At 39.0% G+C, this 21,996-nt stretch overlaps 3 protein-coding genes across 3 annotated transcripts in view; all 3 read left to right on the top strand.

Moving 5' to 3' along the window:
* LOC149407135 (callose synthase 7-like) overlaps nucleotides 1–21,996 on the top strand; it is an 80,245-nt gene that overhangs the window by 56,695 nt on the left and 1,554 nt on the right. The gene's annotated exons all lie outside the window — the stretch shown is intronic.
* LOC149407137 (callose synthase 7-like) lies at nucleotides 10,363–17,878 on the top strand. The gene is made up of 7 exons (XM_089608258.1): nucleotides 10,363–10,531; nucleotides 10,651–10,704; nucleotides 10,810–10,894; nucleotides 17,036–17,199; nucleotides 17,288–17,411; nucleotides 17,509–17,612; nucleotides 17,689–17,878. The coding sequence occupies exons 1-7, from the start codon at nucleotides 10,521–10,523 to the stop codon at nucleotides 17,876–17,878; spliced, it is 732 nt and encodes a 243-aa protein (XP_089464384.1). The 5' UTR covers nucleotides 10,363–10,520.
* Nucleotides 17,879–20,450, top strand: LOC149407136 (callose synthase 7-like). The gene is made up of 11 exons (XM_089611363.1): nucleotides 17,879–18,023; nucleotides 18,110–18,219; nucleotides 18,315–18,397; nucleotides 18,535–18,568; nucleotides 19,003–19,071; nucleotides 19,158–19,350; nucleotides 19,450–19,561; nucleotides 19,694–19,816; nucleotides 19,956–20,066; nucleotides 20,163–20,246; nucleotides 20,359–20,450. Exons 1-9 carry the CDS (start codon nucleotides 17,932–17,934, stop codon nucleotides 19,974–19,976), a joined length of 837 nt encoding a protein of 278 aa, XP_089467489.1. The 5' UTR covers nucleotides 17,879–17,931; the 3' UTR covers nucleotides 19,977–20,066; nucleotides 20,163–20,246; nucleotides 20,359–20,450.

Genomic DNA, 21,996 nt, shown 5'->3' with positions numbered 1-21,996 from the left:
TGAACAAAACTTGTGCATGAATTTATCTTAAGATTCAAACACAATAATCAGAAAACGAAAAAAGAAAAGAGAAAAGGACAAAAAAATTTATCCTGGCTCAGATTCAATACGAATCATAATCCAGTCGGAGCTCGAGAGAGTCTTTTTCGTCAATCCACTATCTTAAATCTAATGTACAAAGTCTTTTATTATAATTTAGCTTCGCTGTCACGCAACCTAGTTTCTCTTCGATTCCGACGAACTATCTTGAGTTCTCCCTTGATCTCTCACGCTCTCAAAATCTCTAGTAATCTCTTTTGACTTTCTCTCAGTACAATCTCAGAAATTGGGAAGAATGAATTGTCCTAGCCTAATGCCAAGTCCATGCTTAAATGCACGCATGGAGAGGCTTACACACGTTGGCGTAACTGATTCTGTCAGCGTGGATGATGACGAGGCATACCGTCTACAATACATGTTTTTTATTTAATCATTTGTAAGTATATGTATATATCTCTAACTTTGCCTACATTGCAGCCACAACTTTACGTTGGGAGAGACATATATGAAAGCTGGTGTTCGCAGCTAAAGTAAATCACAGCTCTATATCTTTTTTTACACTTCTGTATGTAGTTAGTTGCATACGGAATTTCAAAAACTAATTTAGTGACCACATAAAATATCGTTTTTGGTTTGATACAGTAAACTCATTTATTCTCGTGGATTATATGACAAACTCATTTATTCTCGTCGATAATATGACAGACATATGTATATATGCGAGTGCACTTACCACAATTAATATTGTTTAATTAATTTCAGGTATACATTATTTTGGCTAGCGCTCTTAGTTAGCAAGCTAGCATTCAGCTATTATGTGGAGGTGAGTATATAATGGTTATAAGGGTATTTAAATAAGAAAAGCATAGTAAGTCGTATTGAAAACAACAAGCTCGAATTTCAATGTCCACTCACAACCAACCTTGGAAGTCACATCTTTCTATTTCCTAGGTTATTTCTCATTGTTTCCATGTAAAGCAATCATTTCTACTTATCTCATTACTTGTATAAATAGAGGACTATTTCTCCTCTCATAGTGTGAAAATATACAAAATATTCTCCATATTCTCTTTGAGTCATATTACAACATGGTATCAGAGCACGGAAAATCAAGCACCACAAACGCCTTCGAAAACTCATCCGCCTTCAACACCACTTCGTCCAACTCGCAAACAATGCCCACTCAGTCGAACTCCGATCCGTTCTCCCAACATATCACGAGTCACAAACTCAATGGCCACAACTTTCTACAATGGTCTCAATTTGTACTCATGTTCATCTCGGGACGAAGCAAAGACGATTATCTCATCGGCACGGCTACAGCTCCGAAGTGCGAAGACCCAGCATTCAAGAGTTGGAAGGCTGAGAGCAATATGGTGATGTCCTAGCTAATAAACTCCATGCACTCCGAAATCAAGGAATCCTTCCTTCTTTACTCCACGGCGGCGGAAATCTGGCAAGCAGGTAGAGAAATCTTCTCCAACTCAAAAGATGTCTCCGAACTGTTTGAAACTGAGAATACCCTCCACGACCTTCGTCAAGGAGAGATGCCTGTTACTCAGTTTTTCAGTTCGATCGCACATCTATTGTAGAAGATCGATCTTTATGAACACCACCAGTGGACCTGCCCTGAGGATGGAAACTCTACCGCAAGATCCTAGAGACAAAACGTGTGTTTAAAATGTTATTCGGACTCAATAAAGACCTCAACAAGGTCAGAGGACGGATACTCAGTACTAAACCCACTACCATATCTCCGGGAAGCCTTATCCGCGGTTAGACATGAAGAAACCAGAAGGAAAATACCGCTTGGAAGAAATCAAATTCCGAGCTCAGACTCATCTGCCCTCACTTCGTATGATGAAAGCCTGACAGCTCGCGTCTCGACAGAGCGACCTTGCAAAGCACGACCCTAAAGCGATAACTGCCGACAACCTGGTCATGCTCGAGAGTCGTTCTAGAAACTCCATGGAAGACCGCCAAATTCGAAGTCAAGTCATGACACCAAAGATCCGAACTCAACCGGAAATTTGGTATCCACCTTGTGCGTTGCATCAACCTCGACCTCGAATTGCTCTTCATTCAGCAACGACCGATTTGCCATGCTTCAGAAATGTATCCAACAAGTCCAACTTGGTGGTGAAAGCTCAAGCATTGGCCATCTAGGTAACCCCCCTAGAGCCCTTCATGTAAACGCGGAGAATCATTCTGCTTGGATTGTCGACTCCGGTACAGAGACCAGTAATCGAAATCTATTCACGAACTACTCTAAGTGTGGAAAGGCATGTCAGTCACCATTGCAAACGGATCCAAAACCGAGGTTACTAGTATTGGAACCATGGTCATATCGAAGTCCTTGAAATTAGAATCTGTATTCTTTGTTCCTCAGCTTCGTTGTAATGTCCTATCTGTAAACTAGATCAATAAAGATTCTAAATGCCGAACTATTTTTTATGAATGTTCATGTGTATTTTGGGAACAAGTCCTGGGGAGACAAATTGGTAATGCCGAGCTGAGCACCAGACTCTATATCCTCAAATCAAACATATTCGATGTTCCTCTCCAATGCAAGATGGTTCAATCATCACCTCAACACAAAGAGATCATGCCCAATCACCTTAGATTAGGTCATCCAAATTTCATGTATCTCAAAAGATATGTGTGAGTTCGCTAAACATTCTCGTAGTTCGTATCATCTCACTTTGTACAAACTATCCCGCCCTTTTCGCAAAAATTCATAGTGATATATGGGGCCCCTCTAAAGTTCCAAATATCACTAGAGCTCGCTGGTTTGTCCTCTTTGTTGATGACCATACGAGATTGAGTTGGGTATACATGATGAAACTTTCTCTTTTACCGAGAAGGTCTACGGTTCAAGTCCATATAGCCCTAATATAAAGAAGAACCTTAGAAAACAATCGAAGTAAACAGAGTCAGAAACAGCCGATCTGTTTAAAACCTTACACAAAATGATCCAAACTCAATTTGACAACACCATCCAGATCGTCCATACAGATAATGCCCGAGGTTATTTTAACTCAGAGCTCGAATCTTTCTTTAAAATTCAAGGCATAATCCACTCAAGCTCATGTTTGTAAACCCCGTAACAAAATGGAGTCGCGGAGAGAAAAAACCGGCATCTCTTTGAGGTCGCTCGAGCAATCATGTTTCCTCAAATGTTCCATTTCATTTCTGGGGAGAAGCAGTTCTCAGAGCCGCCTATCTCATAAATCGTATGCCATCGTGTGTCCTGAACTATAAAATTCCAGCTCAGGTTCTCCTTCACACATATCCTCTAACTCGTCTCATCCCCACATTACCTGCAAAAGTGTTCGGTTGCGTCGTATTCACCCACGCATACACTAAAGGGAAACTAGATCCAAAATCTCTTAAATGTATCTTCCTTGGGTACTCCGCGACACAAAAGGGTTAAAAATTTTATGAACCCATTTCCAGAAAGTTCATAGTCTCCATGGACGTTTCCTTTCACGAGCTAAGTCCTTACTTTGCCAATTCAGCTCATCAGGTGGAGAATATCGACAATGACTTCCCAAATTGGCTCAACATCAATCCGGGCTTCAGCTCGCCATAAACTCCATGTTTGACCTCGACTCCTAGCTCACTACTCATCCTAAGTTCAACCTCGACTTCGTCTCCTAGTTCATCACTTCAAATACTCCATATACCCAACTCGTCACAAACTCCCATCGTTAGTTCGCCAAATACTCTCATCGTTAGTTTGCCAAATATTGAACCATCAGACTCCGGCCCACTGCGTCTTTACAAACTGACCCATTCCCAGAGTCCGGTACAAACTCGCGACCATGACGTCCCTCCGGACCTAAACCTCGACACCCATGAACAAGGTAACACTCCATCTCCTGACTTACCCATTGCCTTGAGAAAAGGAACTCGTTTGTGTCGTCCATACAGGATTGAGGATTTTGTGTATTGTAGGAACCTCTCCGTGAGTTATCAAGCCTGTCGCGAAGTTGGATGAGGAAAATGTACCGCAGTCAATCGAGAAAGCTATCCAGATCCCAGCATAGCGAGATGCCAGTCATGCCAAGATCAAAGCCCTTGAACAGAATGACACGTGGAAAATCACTGAGCTACCCCAGGGCAAATGAACTGTCGGATGAAAATGGATATTCATCATCAAACACAATCCAGATGGTACAGTAGAGAGACTCAAAGCTCGACTGGTTGTAAAAGGGTACACTCAGGCGTACGTCATCAATATTTATCAAGAAACATTTGCTCCGGTCGCGAAGTTCAACACCGTCGGGATCTTTCTCTCTCTGGCAGCAACTTAGACTGGCCCTTCATCCAGCACGACATGAAGAATGTCTTCCTGAATGGCGAACTAGAAGAGGAAGTCTACATGCAACTCCCACCGGGATTCGACAACAATCAAGGTGTCAACAAAGTCAGTAAACTCAAAAAGTCTCTATACAGAATAAAACAGACTCCTCGAGCATGGTTCGGGAAGTTCACTCATGTACTCAAACAATGCGAATATGTACAAAGTCAAGCAGATCCCACACTCTTCTCGAAGATCTCCGCCCAAGGCAAACACATCATCCTCAGTGTGTATGTGGATGACATAGTTATTCAAGAGAAAACTTTGAAGAAATCAAGAGACTGAAACAGATCCTGTCTTCCGAGTTTGAAGTCAAGGACCTTGGAAGTTAGCGATACTTCCTAGGCATGGAGGTCGTACGATCTGAAAAGGGTATTTATGTCTCTCAGCGTATATATACATTGGATCTCCTCAAAGAAATTGGCATGCTTGATTGTAAACCAGTTGATACTCCGATGGATCCCAATGTAAAACTACTAGTTCGCACTACCGAGGTCGCTACTGACAAAGAGAGATTCTGCAGCTCATAGGAAAACTCATCTACCTCACTTACACTAGACCAGACATCGGATTCGCAGTGAGCATGATCAATAGATTCATGAGTAATCCTTCGAAAATGCACATGGACGTAGTCATGAGAATTCTTCAATACCTCAAAGCTGCCCCAGGGACTGGTCTCTCTTTCAAGAAAAGAAGAAGCCAAGGTATCGAAGTCTTCATTGACGCGGACTGGCAGGATGTGTACCAGATCAAAAATCAACATCAGGCATGTGCATCTATGTCTAGGGAAACCTCGTCACATGGCGTAGCAAGAAGCAATCGGTAGTCTCGCGAAGCAGTGCTGAAGCCGAACTCAGATCACTAGCAAGTGGAATATGTGAAGGCATCTGGTTGAAGAGAGTTCTTGACGACCTCAAAATCAAGGTTGAATGGCCTATCAAGTTCCTTTGTGATAATCAAGCAGCCCTAAGCATTGCCAAGAATCCTGTTCATCACAACAGAACCAAGCATATCGAGATTGATCGACACTTCATCAGCGAAAAGATAGAGTCAAACATCATCGAAATGGAGTACATCCCAACTCGCCATCAGCTTGCAGACATCCTCACCAAACCTCTTCCTCGAGCAAGTTTTTCCGAGCTGTATAGCAAGCTTGATCTCCTCAATATTTACCATCAAGCTTGAGGAAGAATATTGAAAACAACAAGCTCGAATTCCAATGTTCACTCACAGTCAACCTTGAAAGTCACATCTTTCTACTTCCTATGTTATTTCTCATTGTTTCCATGTAAAGCAATCATTTCTACTTATCTCATTGCTTGTATGAATAGAGGATTATTTCTCATCTCATAGTGTGAAATATACAAAATACTCCACATTCTCTCTGAATCATATTACAACAAGTCATAATTAATTATTATAATTCAAGAAGAATATGCATAAGATATCCATGCGTTTTTAAGAAAACTTTACAATGCCTATATGTATATTTCTTCAATTTAACTTTGATTGGATCTTCAAAGTGCAATGTTGCTAGTTATACTAGATCTGGTATTTTTGTTTATTATAGGTGTTACCTTTAGTTCGGACAACGAAGGAGATTATGGGAATGTCTTTGGATGATTATCAATGGCATGAGCTATTCCCAAATGCTGATAATTTATGCGTCGTCATCGCGATATGGGCACCCATTGTCCTGGTGAGTCACAAATTTGAATTACTTTTTAGTTATGATAACTTTATATACTCGAGTTATAGGATAATATAAAGGGAACCCAAAGCTCCCAATTTCGTCGAGTTTTATTGTAAAATGGCGAAAATAAACGTTGTAAGGTTTTTTCATAAAGTCTTGCAATTCTAGTCGGCTTTTACCTTCTTTAGTTTTTAAAAGAAAAATCTTTTATTAATAGAAATTGCTCCAACGAACAGCCAACGCAGACCACAGGCCCAACTAATAAAAGACCAATTTTTAACAAGGACACTCGGTCGCTATTAGACACTGACCCAATCCCTAGATACTGACCCAATCCCTAGACACTTGGGGAAAAGAAATTCTTTAAAATCTGGGTAGTTCGCAAAATGCCAGAGGAAAATACATATATTAACAGCCGCAAGAACCTTCTCCTCGCTCGCACCATACTGCCATGAAGATGCTGAAGTTAGCGGCTTCACGCGATTTTGTTCAAACCCGGGATTCAATCTTGAAACAAGAGATTTGCCAATCTTTCACCGAACTTATAGCCTCCCTTCTTTAGAGAGACTGCATTTCTCACTAAGTTCTCTTATATATAGACCAGGGATTACAGCTAATGGTCGGGGCCAAAAGTCACAACCCTAATTACATAAGTAAACCCTAATTAATTCATCTAAATTCGGAATAATAAAAATGCATAATTTAAAAACCTAATTCCTTAATTGAAAACCCCCTATTTTCTTTAAACAATAATAACCCTATATAACTATATGCATAACATTACTCCCCTTCTCTTTTTTGAGCTCGTCCTCAAGCTCAAACTCCGGAATACCACTTGACTAGTAGCTCGTTGACATTCTCGTTCCGTTGTGCCAGCATCCCAACTCAAATGTAGTGATCGATCATTCGTCGCAGATTGCAGTATGCACCGTCCAGTTGCTGCCACCATCGCTGCTGGACCTATCCCCGTCAATGGTGCTTCCCCTTGTCGGCCAAGCATTAATCACAACAACACCATCCACGAGGAGGGTGACCGTACAATCCCACAACTCAATTAGAGTTTCTCTTTCACAATTTTTGTGGAGTCTTAATGGGCTATGGCTTGACTTCCCAACAGTAAGTTCCCTGACCTAGGTAATCGAGGACACGGTCGTCGTTGCTACTCCAATTTTTATGCAATTTGTTGCCCCATACTCCAAGTGGTTTATGATCACTTTCACGATTAGAGTTTCTCTTCTATAATTCGTTTGTAGTCTTAACGGGCTATGATTCGACTCCCCAACATTTAGTTCCCTAACCTAGGTAATCAAGGACGTGGTTGTCGTTCCTACTCCAATTGATATGTTGTTTTGATGCGTCGAACTGGTTTAGGATCACTTGGGGAGGAGAAATTCATTGAAATTGGGCAGTTCGCAAAATTCCAGAGGAAAATACAAATATTAACGGCCGCAAGAACCTTTTCCTCGCTCGTACCAATCTTCATCATTGAAGATACACTTATGCTATTTATTCCAGATCGACCATGCTGCTGTGAAGATCCTGAAGTTGGCGGCTTCGTGCAATTTTGTTACAACCCGGGCTTCAATTTTGAAACAGGAGATTTGCCAATTTTTCACTGAACTTATAGCCTCCCCTCGTTAGAGAGACTGCATTTTGCACTAAGGTCTCTTAAATATAGACCAAGGATTACACGCTAATGGTCCAGGCCAAAAGTCATAAACCTAATTACGTAAGTAAACCCTAATTAATTAATCTAAATTTGGAATAAACAAAAAAGCATAATTTAAAAACCTAATTCCTTAATTGAAAACCCATATTTTCTCTAAATAACAATAACCCTATATAACTATATACATAACATTACTCCCATTCTCTTTTTTGAGCTTGTCCTCAAGCTCAAACTCCGGAATGCCACCTTGACTAGTAGCTCGTTGACATTCTCGTTCCATTGTGCCAGCATCCTAACTCAAATGTTGATCTATCATTCGTCGCAGATTGCAGTAGGCACCGTCCAGTTGCTGCCACCATCGCTACTCCACCTACTATCATCAATGGTGCTTCCCCTTGTCAGCTAAGTATTAATCACAACAACACCGTCCACGAGGAGGATGACCGTACAATCCCAAAACTCAATTAGATTTTCTCTTTCGCAATTTGTATGGAGTCTTAATGGGCTATGGCTCGACTTGCCAACAGTAAGTTCCCTGACCTAGGTAATCGAGGATGCTAATTCTTTTGGAGTCTTAACGGGCTATGGCTCGACTCCCTAACATTTAGTTCCCTGACCTATCGAGGATGCGGTCGTCGTTGCTACTCCAATTGTTATGCCATTTGAAGCGCCGAACCGCATGTGGTTTAGGACGACTTTCACGACCCCCCCCCCCCCCCGGGCCGCTAACGTCACTCACAACTAAAGACTCTTTCCCTTCCTCGGATCGAAGTCTTTTTAAAACCCATGGGTCTTTTATGTTCTTTGTCGTCTGCTTGAAATTTTTTCTGATTTCAACAACCAATTACCCTGCCGAAACCCTTGGTGTATTCGTTTTTTCAAACCACGACCCTGACTGTAACCGTCCACTTCGTGTCTGCACGACCCTGCTATGGCACAAAACACTGTCTGTGAACTTTCGCCTCGCCAACACTCGATAATCGCTAGTTTATCTTCTGAGTCGCCGACAACATCATTGACAGTCGCTTGTTTATCCTCTAGATCGCAACGACTTGTCACTTGTCGAGCCATTGACAACCTCAGGGATCTATGGTTGTCGGGTAAACTACGAAGAATTTAAGGACTTTTTTGTTGTACAGATTTAGTTAGGGATTTGTTACGTGGTAATTCTTCTACAAAATTTTGGGCTGGCGTGTTGATTTGTGCATTGTCTTTCTCGGAGTATTTTGGCTCATCGAGATTTGTAATTTGTGTTTTCACTTTTATCTAGGCATATATAAGTCATTAATAAAAGAAAATTTACACTAAGTATGCCACCTGAAATGTTTAAATTGCAATATAGCACTGTTTGTAAATTTGTTAACCGGTCAAAATGACTTGATTTACTTCTGAAATAGAGATTGTCATTTTTTTTCCTTATTAATGAATCCACGTAAAAAATGCTCCCTAGCTCACACCCAAATTTAACAAGTTCTTCTATAGAAATATCATGAAATTTTGATTTCAATTATGTATTATTTATTACTTTTATATCTCATGAATTTAGGAAGTTATTTCATATATTAGTTATTGGTTATTCAAAGTTTGGTATATGAAATATAATCTGTGTGTTTTTCTGCATATATAGAATTCATTATTTACAAAAATTAAACATTATTTACAATGAGATACAAAATTAACCTTTACGATCTGTTAACCAGCTTGTACAATATTCATTATTTACCAAAATAACCATTATAAACATATGAATGAGCTACGTAATTTCAGTTATTTTAAAACATAGGATGTGAATTAGGTTTTTATTTTTTATTATTATTGATCAATTGGTTGATTGTATTTCCTTTTTTTTTAGTTTGTCATGTTTTTTTATTTATTCACTTTAAAAATGTGAACTACTAACCATAAGGGAATTGCGGTATTCATTAATTCTTTGAAGAGCTCTCTAGATATAGTCATATGAAAATCCATGGAAAATCCATGTTTTTCCATATAAATAATCTTTGGTAAATTTTAAATAAATAGTAACGAGATTTTATTAACAAAGCCAAAAAGACATTAATAGTCGTAGATATTCGTTAATAATTGTAAATAACCATCAGACTCCAATGGCATAAATGGAATGTCAAAAACGTTCAAACAATGTCACATCATCATAATGATTATTTACTTGAAATTTACAAAAAGATTGGCTATTTAACAAATCTCTAAATTTTAGTGCCTAAGTTACTCAATTAATTGTTCTTTTAATTCGGTTAATGGCTGGATCGTAAAACTATTACCAAATGTTGATTAATTTACAAAATAAATTTCGCTACCGGCTATTTTACTACAATGCCCTTGATAAAATTATTGTTCTTTCCAAAAAAAACACATTTTTACCCGAGTAAGATCATATGGTTAGTTTGACCATTTATTTATGCCTGGTTTATCACTTTCTTGCCCTCTACTTTTCTATGGATCAGGTCTATTTCATGGACGTGCAAATATGGTACGTCATATATTCTACTCTTTTTGGTGGAATTCATGGAGCTATCAACCACTTGGGTGAGGTCAGTGGTGAAAACTTTGCTCGGACAGTAAAATAAAATTGAATACACTAATAACTAATCTCGTGCAACTGTGTAAGGGACTACTAGAACTGCTATAAAATGTGTTGTTTTTTATACAATAGATAAGAACGCTTGAGATAGTGAAGTCCAGATCTGAAGATCTGCATTTGGCTTTGACACAGCGTCTAATTCCTCAACCAACTACAAATGAAAATAGGGTAATTATCGCTACATGTTCCTTTGTTGTACATCTGAAAATAGGGTAATTAATTTTCAAACCAAAATAAACAAAATGTCAGTTGAGTTTGCTGCAAGACTCTATTTTCTATTTCTATAGAGTGTGGAATGAGTTCATAATTTCGATGCGGATGGAAGACCTTCTCAGCAATAGGTTCGATGTATATTCTGACATTCATTTCTTCCTCTCTAACAAAAAAAAAATGTCACTGAATTCACGAGTTTCTGAATTATTACCTCGCAATATTCTTGATCTCAGCGAAAGAGATTTGTTGCTCGCTCCTCTCGATATCTCCAGCGATATTTCCGTCTTTCGGTGGCCTCCTTACTTGATCGCCAGAAAGGTAATAGTTTTTCATTTTGTTCTTAAAATATAAACAAGTATTGTACTCTTAGTAGTGTTAAGGAATCTCACATTGAAAGTAAATGAAAACTAACAAGTGTTTATAAAGGCCATGATTTATTAGTCTCATAGCCAATTGATTTTGATAAGGAAATCCATGATACTTTCACATGGTATCAGAGCTCATTAAGTTTAAACGGGTATCCGATTCAATCATTGGGATTCGGCCCAAGATAAGCGAACGCATAGAGTCACTATCTTGAGGGGCGTGTTAGGAATCTCACATTGAAAGTGAATGAAAACTAACTAGTGCTTATAAATAACAAACGTATCAAACTAGAGAGAGAGAGAGAGAGAGAGAGAGAGTGAGCCAACAGAATTGTATTGACTTGACTTGATGATTGCACATACACTGTTTGATATAAATACAAAACGGGATAACGGAGTCTTTGTGCGAGCCGTATGCGGTGAGAGTCGCACGTACGGTTTTTTGGGGGGTTCCATAAGCCAGTGTAATGGTTTTTTTTCCCACCCTACTTGTTCCATGATTTATGGGTCTACTGGAGCTACCCACTTCAATCAATTAGCCAAGATTTTGACCGGAGTTACGTGCTATTATAGAACATGGACCATGTAGAATATACCATATTGCATATATGTTGTTAGAGAAGTGGAAAAAAGAGTGTCTGCGACCCTTTGTCCCAGCCATTGTAGCACGTGTGTCGCCCAGGGCATAAGGGGCATGATGACTTGACGTCATCCTCACCTTCCTCCGGCTTATCACCGGCAGTCTGCTCAGGGTTCCAAACACATTCTTATCTCATTTAGACATGTTTTGTTTGGAAGTTCTATAATGGCACTCGCTCGACCAGATAATGATGTCGGGATGGCCTAAAAGTTCTTACAAGTAGAATTAGAATGTCTTATAGACAGGAATAACTTTCCATTCAAAGACTCATCAAAGTACGTATTGAATAAGACTCGTATTGAATACGACAATGTCGGAAATTGTTTATAAAGGGAATAGATGTTAATATGGAACTAACAACTTTATTAGAAAGTCGAATAAAGAACTTTTACACTCATTTTCAAGTGGATGAGATCGATCGAGTGGTCTCAGTTGGAAACTAAGAACAAATTGGGCTATCAGGTATTAACGGCTTAGTCTAATCTCAGCCGTCCAAGTCTAACTAACTTGTATCCTACGGTATATGCTTATTACACCCCCTCAAACTATACGTGGTGTGAGATCATGTTTAGTTTGTCAGACAAGAATGTAAACTGAGGTATGGTGAGTGGCTTTGTGAATATATCAGTTATCTGCTCAATTGTGGGGACATATCGAACTTCAACTACACCGGACGCCACCTTTTCTCTGATGAAATGTACGTTGACTTCGATGTGTTTTGTCTTGGCATGAAAAACAGGATTAGCAGCCAAAGACCCTGCTCCCATGTTGTCACACCAGATCACCGCAGAACCATGATCAAGTTGGACTCCAAGCTCTTTGAAGAGTGACTGAAGCCATATAATTTCTGTTGTTGTTGTAGCTAAGGCATGATACTCTGACTCTGTAGAACTTCTTGACACTACCTCTTGCTTCTTTGAGAAGTATGAGATGAGGTTTGGACCAAGGAAAACACACTCCGGTTGTTGATCTTCTATATATCGTCGAGGTTTGACGCATAGTCAGCATCAGCGAAGGCTGTGAGATTCAGGGTTGGAGTTTTTGTGACGCATAGACCCTGTGTTGGAGTGCCAGCCAAATAGCTTAGTAGCCTCTTGTATGCTGCCCAATGTGTCACTATGGGAGCTTGAAGGTATTGGCTTAACTTATTTACATCAAACGAGATGTCTGGCCTAGTCATGGTCAGGTATTATAATGAGCCAATGGTGCTCATGTACAAAGATGGGTCTTCAAACAACTCTTCATCTCCTTTACAAAGTTTGGCATTTGAACGTGTAGGACTGAAATTTGCACCACTCATGTTTGTCTTTGCCAAGAGATCTCTGAGGTACTTCTTTTGAGTTGGATTTAGACTTGTGTCATCTCTGGTTGCTTCAAATCCAAGGAAGAAGCTAACTGACCCAAGGCTCTTCAGTTTGAATGACTTGTCGAGGTCTGAGATGGCTTTGGCTATAAGGTCTTGATCATTGCCAGTTATCAGTATATCATCAACATATACCAGTAGATAAATGCAGATTTTATCTTTCTTGTATATGAAGAGTGATATGTCTGAAACTGAATTTTTGAAGCCCCGCTTTAGTAGTGCTGTGTTGAGTTGATCATACCAGGCTCTTGGTGCCTGTTTTAGCCCATATAGAGCTTTATGTAGTTTGCAAATGTGATCTGGCTTTGACTTGTCAATGAAGCCCTCTGATTGATAAGTGAACACTTTTTCATGTAGGATGCCATTAAGAAAGGTATTGTTGACATCGAGCTGCTTGATATCCCAACCATAAGTCACAGCTAGGCTGAAGATTATTTTTAGTGTAGATGGCTTCACCACAGGGCTATACGTCTCAAAGAAATCTACACCAGCAGTATGCTCGAAGCCTCTAGCCACCAGTCGTGCTTTGAGTTTGTTCAATGACCCATCTGAGTTCTGCTTCACTTTGAAGATCCATTTGTTGGAGACAATGTTTGTTGCTTGATCTGCAGGTACTAGAGACCAGGTCTGATTCTTATGCAAGGCATTGAACTCGACATCCATAGCAGCTTTCCACTGAGGGTTAGACAAAGCATCATAAACAGTAGTGGGTTCTTCAACTATATCACACATAGATAATTCAACATTAAAGGTTCTTGGTTTTAGAGATCCAGCTTTTGTTCGAGTGAGCATGTGATGTGAATTTGGTTGTGTGTGTGATTGTTGAGAACCACTGTGAGAAATGATTGTGTGTGTGGGTGGGGGTAGAGCAGTGGATGTGGTAAAAGGTAGGACAATTTGTAAATTGTTATCATGAGTGTTCAGGGTGTCCTGTGTATGGTGTGTTTGAGAAGAGTCAGGTGTGATTGGTTGAGTTGTTGTGTGTGGTGTGTTATTGGTATGTGACTGAGGTGTTGTGTGTGATGTGTTGTTGGTATGTGACTGAGTACTTGGGGGAGATTGTATTGGCCCCTGAGTTTGGCCAGGATTTGGGGGCTGGTGAAAGGGACTTGACCTGTTTGAAGTAACAAAAATGGGACCAGGTATTGAACCAATGGACATTGAGCTGGTTCTAGTTATATGCTGAGAAAACATATCATTATAAGGAAAGTTTGACTCATCAAAAATCACACTATGAGCAATGTAAATTCTCCCAGAAGGATGAAGACACCTGTACCCTTTGTGCAAGAGAATGTACCCAAGAAAGACACACATTGCTGACTTGTACCTGAATTTGTTTTGATTGTAGGGTCTCAAATATGGGTAACAGACACATCCAAAAACCTTCAGAAAATTGTAGTCTTGTTTGTGTTGATGGAGCAGTTCAAAAGGTGACTTGTTGTGTAAGGTTTTTTTATGGTAGCATGTTTATGGTGAAGACAGATGTGACAAAAGCATTCCAACATAATTTGTATGGAAGTTTGGTTGTGGCAAGGAAAGTGAGTCTCATTTCAGTAATATGTTAGTGTTTTCTTTCAGATTTTCCATGTTGTTGATATGTGTGTGTGGACAGGGGTGTCTAAAGGTTATGCCAAGCTTTTTGTAGGATAGGTGCTAGGGTTCTGTATTCCCTACCCCAGTCAGTCTGTATGGCTTTGATTTTTGTGTTGAACTATCTTTCTATGTAGGAGTTGAATCTGGTAACTATGGCGCATGTTTCATTTTTTGTTTTTATGTGAAAGATCCAGGTGAATCTTGTGTAGTCATCTACAAAATGAATGTAATATTTGTAACCATCTACAGACATATTAGGTGAGGGACCCCACAAGTCAGAGTGAATAAGGTCAAAATGTGCTTGTGTGTGTTTCAACTTTGGAAAAAATGAAATTGGTGAAGTTGCCAATAGCACAATCAGAACGAAACAGAAGTATATTGACATCAGTGTTGCAATTTACAGCTTTGAGAACAGTAAAGAGAACAAGTTTTGATGTGTAACCAAGGCGTTTATGCCAAGTGTTTACATCAGTGACACTAGAGTTATTTGAGGTATTGCACACATTTGACTCAAAACTAGACTCTGACTTTGCTGTAGGCCTATTTTTATTTGTACAATTGCATACACTAGACTGATTACACATAAGAGACTTTGAAATTTCTGAGACAGGACTACACTCAGAAAACAGATTTCCATTTAGAGAGGTAACAAAGGCACGAAGATTTGGCTTGAGAGGGGCATCCAGTTGTGAGAGATCAAGCTGATATAGGCCACTTTAAGAGCTGCCACCACCAAGACTCTCATCGAATCCTTGTCCTTAATAAGACATTTATCATCATAGAACTCAATCAGCACATTGTTGTGTTTTGTGAATTGAGAGATACTTAAGAGATTCTTAGTGATGTTAGGGATATGTAGGATGTTTTTCAGCACCAAGTTGTTTTGATTGACCTTTAAAGTTGAATCTTTTATGTGTAAGATAGGTAAAGAAGAGCCATTGCCTACTATGAGCTTGTTCTTACCCTTGTAGTCAGACTGAAGGTTGATGTTGGAGAGATCTGAGGTCACATGGCTTGTAGCTCCACTGTCAAGGAACCACTCCTGGTTGGCTTGATCATCTTGACTTGTTACCACGTGTGCCTGTGTTGAAGACGTTCCTCGTGCTTGGGAGCCATTATGACCTTGTGAAGACATGCCTTGAGGTAATAAGCCTTGTGGAGTCGAGCCTTGGAAAGCCAGATCAAACCGATGAAAACACTTCACCGCTAGATGACCAACTCTGCCACACATCAGACAAGTAGGTCTAGATCCATTGTTGCCACGTCCTCCAGATCTTCCACGGCCACGTCCTCGGTTGTTCCGGCCACCGTAGTTACCTCGTCCTCCTCTCTGAGCCACATTCGCCATCAGAGCTCCAAAAGGATCTGCAGAGTTTTGTGTTTCAATTCGCATCTCATGTGACTGGAGTGCGAATTGAACTTCAGGTAGCGACAGGGAATCTAATCTACTTGTGAGATTCACAACTACTGATTCGTACTCCGATCCTAATCCTCCAAGCACATAGAGAATCAGATCATCATCTCTGATCACGGATCCAGCACAACTCAAATTGTCAGCAATCGTCTTCATTTTGAGTATATACTCATCAATACTCAGATTTTCTTTCTTCATTGTTTGCAATGCAAATCGCAATTGCATAACTCTTGCCTTTGAAGTCATCTGAAAGATCAGGCCAAGTGTGGACCGAACTTATGCTGAATTAACACATCGATTGACATGACCTAGCATGCTCTCCGAAATCGATGCGAAAAACCATCTGAGAAGGAATTCGTCGTGTCGAAGCCAGGGGACATACTCTGGATTTGGCGCTGAGGTCGAATCGCCATTGACGCCTAAAACTTGCAGCGACTGAAGAGGACATGGAAGAGTTCCGAGAAGGAAGCCTTCAAGTTCATGAGTTCGAGCTGTGGAGACTACTTGAGTACTCCAAAAATGGAAGTTGTTCCGATCTAGTCGGAGGCTGAGCGGATTGAGTATGGAACGAGGTTCTGATAGATTTGCATCTGTGTTGAGGAAGCTTGTCCATGAGGATCGCTGGAGATTGGAGATCCACTCGAAAACGCCATTGTTGCTCGAAGCTCGATTTCAAGAAACTCGCTCTGATACCATAACAAACGTAACAGACTAGAGAGAGAGAGAGAGGAGAGAGAAGAGAGAGAGAGAGAGAGAGAGAGAGAGAGAGAGAGAGAGAGAGAGAGAAAGAGAGAGAGAGAGAGAGAGAGAGTAGCGAGAGTAGAGAGAGAGTGAGCCAACTTAATTGTATTGACTTGACTTGATGACTGCACATACATTGTTTGATATAAATACAAACGGCTTAGTCTAATCTCAGCTGTCCAAGTCTAACTAACTTGTATCTTACGGTATATGCTTAATAATAAAGATCATGGGTTACTCCTCTCATAGCTAATTGATTTTTAGCTGGAACCCCATGATACTTTCCCAAGTAAAATTCCCGTACTTCGGTTTGCTTCCGAAATCTAATTTCTGAATGTGACAGGTTAATATAGCGATAAAGATTGCTGGTCATTACAGAGGCAGAGATGATGTCGGATTATTCAAAAAGATTAAAAGCGACAACTATATGTTCTCGGCGGTTGTCGAAGTCTATGAGGGGATTAGGGGCGTGTTGTATAATCTTCTCAATGACGAATCTGATCAAATGTAAGAAATATATATGCTCGCAGTATGTTCTCGCTGTCCTATAATTAACTTTACATATTGTTTTATTTTTATCTTTTGTATGGGATAGGATTGTACGGAGCATCTTTATGAAAATAGAGGAAAGCATACGCATGAAGAGATTCTTGAATGATTTCCGGATGCCCGCGCTGTTCTGTCTGAGCGATTCGCTGACCAAATTATTGAGGCAACTTGTAACTGTCTTTTGCCTTTTTTTTATGTCTATGTACTAAACAAGTACATTTCACTTGTTCTTCGATGAATAAGTACAGTACGTATCATGTTTGACAGCTATCTGACGATGAAAAAGATGAGAGTTTCGTTCCTCGGATAGTTAATGCCCTGCAGGGTGCTATGGAGACTGTCATTCATGATTTTATGATCAATGGACGCGAGTAAGAAAATGACTTGTCCCAAAAAATGATTTCTTCAATATTTAATGTTAATTACTCCGTTCTTCTCATTTTGTAGAATATTGGAAAGAGATTATCGCAGCATAAAAGAGGAGAGATTTGAGGAGATTAATCATTCAATCCTCTACAATGAATCTGTGAAGAAAAATGTAATTATTGACTTCACATGCGTCGTCATCATATTCAAATTAGAATCGCTATCCATTGTGATTTACCTTGACCTTCTCAGGTTGGAAGGCTTTTCATGATTCTAATAGGATACTGTGATGAATCAGCAAAATCTGTTTCGCGGCCTATTAACATGGAAGCTCGCCGTCGGATCACTTTCTTTGTGGACTCACTTTGCATGACCATGCCTTCGGCTCCTAGAGTTCGCGACATGTTTTCATTTAGGTTCATCTCCTCGGAAAGTAAATAAATTGTGTGATTTTCTTCCTTCTTTTTCTTTTCTTATCATCGTCTTTTCTTTTGGTTTTTAGTGTTTTGACTCCGTACTACAGAGAAGATGTCCTTTATACGGACGAGGAACTTATAAAGGAAAACAAGGATGGGATATCAATTCTGTTTTACATGAAGAAAATATATCCCGGTGAGGTTTAATTTCTGAAAGCTGCTTTAATTTTTTTTTCTTCTCATTTTGTTGATTTATCTCATGGAGCTTCATATTTTCTGTATAAAATCTAGATGAATGGTGCAATTTCATGGAACGAATAAGCAATCATTCAATGTACTCCAACAAGGAAAAGACAGAGTTAACTCGCCAATGGGTATTTAGAATAATCTAGAATTAGAATAATTCAGAAGTGCATTTATTATTAGGGTTATTACTCTCTTGTATATGTATTTAAAGCCTATTAACGTGGATAAACATACAATAATTGTTTTCCTCATTCTCTGATTACAGGTATCTTACAGAGGACAAACACTTTTCCGAACCGGTACGGCTCAATATTACCATCACTTCGAACCCTGAATTACAAATGAAAAAAAATCTCTAACATTTTACGCATTTTAAATAAGATAATATTATGGGAAATAGAGGGAAAATATGGTGGCGAATGTATATTTTCAAGTGTGTATTCTGTTTTCCTTTTAATATAGTGAGGAAAATTAAAATCCAAGGAAATTTATATGGGTGTGGGATTTCATTTTCTTTATCTCAACCATGTGTACTTCCTTTTTCTATCTTAATTTTCAATATTACATAATCTTTTACTTCAATTTTTTCATACATTCAAACAATGACAAGAAAATATAATTCATCTACTCAGTTTTTTGTCAAATTTTCACTGACTTCCAAACAAAATAGCTACAAAAATATAGAAGAAATTGACTTTCGATAAACGTGTCATCGTCAATTTTTTTTTGCTAGTGAGAGGAATTATGTACTATAGGCAGGCTTTGGAGCTGCAATACTTCCTAGAATCCATTGAACGAAACGGTTGGTAATTGTTGTGTTACAATATTTCCTGGATTTTCACTCACTTAATCATTATGCCAAAACATTTTACATTTTTCTCATCTCAGCTACTTCTCACTGCTACATTGCGCTCAACTCAGACTCAAGGGCTGAGAATGAGACTATCCAAAAGGCAGTGAAAGCTTTGGCTGATTTGAAGTTCACTTATGTCATATCGTGTCAAATTTATGATGCTTTGAAAACATCTGAGGATCCTCGAGAAAAAAATTGTTACAGAAATATCCTCAATTTGATGTTGACGTGAGTACATAACAAAACCGTTATGAATTTTGATTATAATGTGGCTTTTAAGACAAATAAAAATAAAAAATAAAAAAATTGAAACTTGCATATATCCAGATATCCATCACTGCGCGTTGCTTACATTCACACGGCGTTGGAACCGGTAGAAGGAAAATATCAGAAGGTTTATTACTCGGTTTTGGTTAAAGGAGGTGACTCTTTTGAGGAGGTAATACCTAAAGATTTTTCTTAAGCATTATCTCAATCAATCCCATGAATCTTGTTAATAAATTGACAGTGCGAAAAAGAATTACATTGATTTTGCGTTTTTGAAATTCATCAATGTGTTACGTTTTTGTAGGAAATATATCGCATCAAGCTTCCAGGACCGCCGACGGATATCGGGGAGGCCAAAGCCGAAAATCAGAATCACGCTATTATTTTTACGCGCGGAGAGGCTTTGCAGAAAATAGACACGAATCAAGTAGTTTTTCTTACCCTTTTTTTTTCATCTGAAAGTAACATGAACATGATATAATAACATAATAACATGTGTCTGTGTTCATTACTTTTTCTTTTGAATTCTTTCAAATAATTGTAAGATAACAATAATCTCAGGATAGCAACTTTGGAGAAGCTTTTAAGTTGAGAAATGTATTGGAGGAATTTAAAATCCATCACACCAATAGAAAACCGACCATATTGGGTATTAGGGACCGTATATTCACTGGAAGGTTAGTCTAGCTACTAATTTTGTTTATATCTTGCTGAACTAATTATTGTAACAGTCTTAAGCTAATCTTTCATCTCGTGCTTGATCTTTTCTTCAGTATTTCATCGCTTTCTTGGCTCATCTCCAATCAAGAGAACAGTTCTGCGACTATTGGCCAACGAATCTTGGCAAATCCTTTGAGGTGATGCCTTTATTTTTTCCATATCTACCAGAGCTAAATCATGTTTTTTGGTATATCAATCTGTTCTATAAGATCATGAGATTTTGTCTAATTTGATAAAATAATGTCTCAGGGTACGTTTCCAATATGGTCACAACGATATATTCGATAGACTTTTTCACATAACCAGGGGAGGTGTTAGCAAAGCTTCAAAAGTAATTAACCGAGTCAAGGATGATGTGTTTGCAGGTAGTTAATAAAGTGTTGGGTTTTCGCTACATACGCATATCCACACATCTTGACCAACTCTTTGGAGTTAGAACGAGTAAAATTATCGATAAGATACATAAGAATATGACCTAATGAATATTTTTTTTTTGGTCTATTAGGTATATAGTCATATTTACACTTTGAGATTGCTATTTAATCAACGTTTAATAAATATTTGATAAATAGTCACATCCACGTATTTACACGCTTAAATTGACGTAAATACTCCATCTTTTTATTTCAATAAAAGGGCAAACTTGGAATGTCATTCATGTTTGTGGCTATTTACCAAATATTTACTTAACGTTGGCTATATAGCAATCCCAAACGTCTAAACTGACTACTAGTTACCTAAAGTTTTGATATTTTTTTAGGGTTTAATTCCACTCTACGAGGAGGTCTTGTAACGCATCACGAGTACATCCAAATGGGAAGGTGGTGTGATGTTGGTATAAATCAAATATCGCTCAACGACACCGCGGACGCAAGTGGGAACGGAGAACAAACCATGAGCCGCGACATTCATCGGCTTGGACGATATTTTGATTTCTTCAAAATGCTTTCATTGTACTACACCACAGTCGGTTTCTACTTTAGTACCATGGTATGTTAGTCTATAGTTTTTCTTTTCAATTATACATCTAAATCTTTGGAACTTTATATTTTGTCGAATTTATTTTTTAATCATATGAATTATGCTAACCTTGGATTTAATATGACATTAATTCTAATTTGGCCTTTTTGTTAAGAGCTAGACCATATGCACAAAATCTATGTTATATATTTCAGAAAATTTATATGTCGGTAGGTCGATAAGCATTGTACACGTTAGTTTATTATTTCATATCTCTTCGGAATATCTATCGATATCTTTGTCATAAACATTATTTATATCCCACATCGAATAAAATGCACTGTGTGCTCCATATAAAAGTCATGGGTTACTCATCTCATCGCCCCTTTTTTAGATGAAACAAACAATAATTGGTAAATCCGTCAATAATGATATATCGATCATTAATGCTAACGAATTGCATCTTTAACTATGATTTTGATGTCTCAGATGGCAGTGGTGACGGTGTACGTGTTTCTATACGGACGCCTATACATCATCATGAGCGGGGTGGAGAAGGAGATCCTAAAGAGCAAGACGATACAAAAGAATATGGCCTTAGTAGAGACACTTGCCACTCAATTCGTCATCCAGATGGGTCTCTTTCTAACATTACCGATGGTGATCGAGATCGGCCTCGAGAAGGCGTTCCGGACCGCCGTCGGGGACTTCGTCGTCATGCAGCTCCAGCTCGCCCCAGTCTTCTTCACATTCCGGATGGGGACCAAAGCGCACCATTACGGGAAAGCCCTTTTGTACGGAACCTCGAGCAAGGCCCTAATTCGGTCGGAAGAAGAGACGACCACCACTTTCGTGGTCCCAAGGGCTACCTTCGCCGAGAACTACAGGCTCTATTCTCGTAGCCACTTCGTCAAGGGCTTGGAGCTT

The sequence above is a fragment of the Urtica dioica genome, chromosome 1, assembly GCF_054948205.1.
Source record: "Urtica dioica subsp. dioica isolate 48M chromosome 1, U.dioica_male_clone48M_v1_H2, whole genome shotgun sequence".
In the NCBI taxonomy this organism is placed as follows: Eukaryota; Viridiplantae; Streptophyta; class Magnoliopsida; order Rosales; family Urticaceae; genus Urtica; species Urtica dioica.
Note: the sequence above shows the minus strand (reverse complement) of the source record. Positions and strands in the feature narration are given on the sequence as shown.

Excerpts from the sequence above, each read along its gene's own strand:
- LOC149407137 (XM_089608258.1), top strand. Across the intron at positions 17,200-17,287 it reads AATGACGAATCTGATCAAAT|GATTGTACGGAGCATCTTTA; the intron begins GTAAGAAATATA and ends TGTATGGGATAG. Across the intron at positions 17,613-17,688 it reads TTTATGATCAATGGACGCGA|AATATTGGAAAGAGATTATC; the intron begins GTAAGAAAATGA and ends CTCATTTTGTAG.
- LOC149407136 (XM_089611363.1), top strand. The coding sequence starts at position 17,932 with ATGGAAGCTCGCCGTCGGATCACTTTCTTTGTGGACTCACTTTGCATG. Across the intron at positions 18,398-18,534 it reads CAGAGTTAACTCGCCAATGG|GTATCTTACAGAGGACAAAC; the intron begins GTATTTAGAATA and ends CTCTGATTACAG. Across the intron at positions 18,569-19,002 it reads ACAAACACTTTTCCGAACCG|TGAGAGGAATTATGTACTAT; the intron begins GTACGGCTCAAT and ends TTTTTTTGCTAG.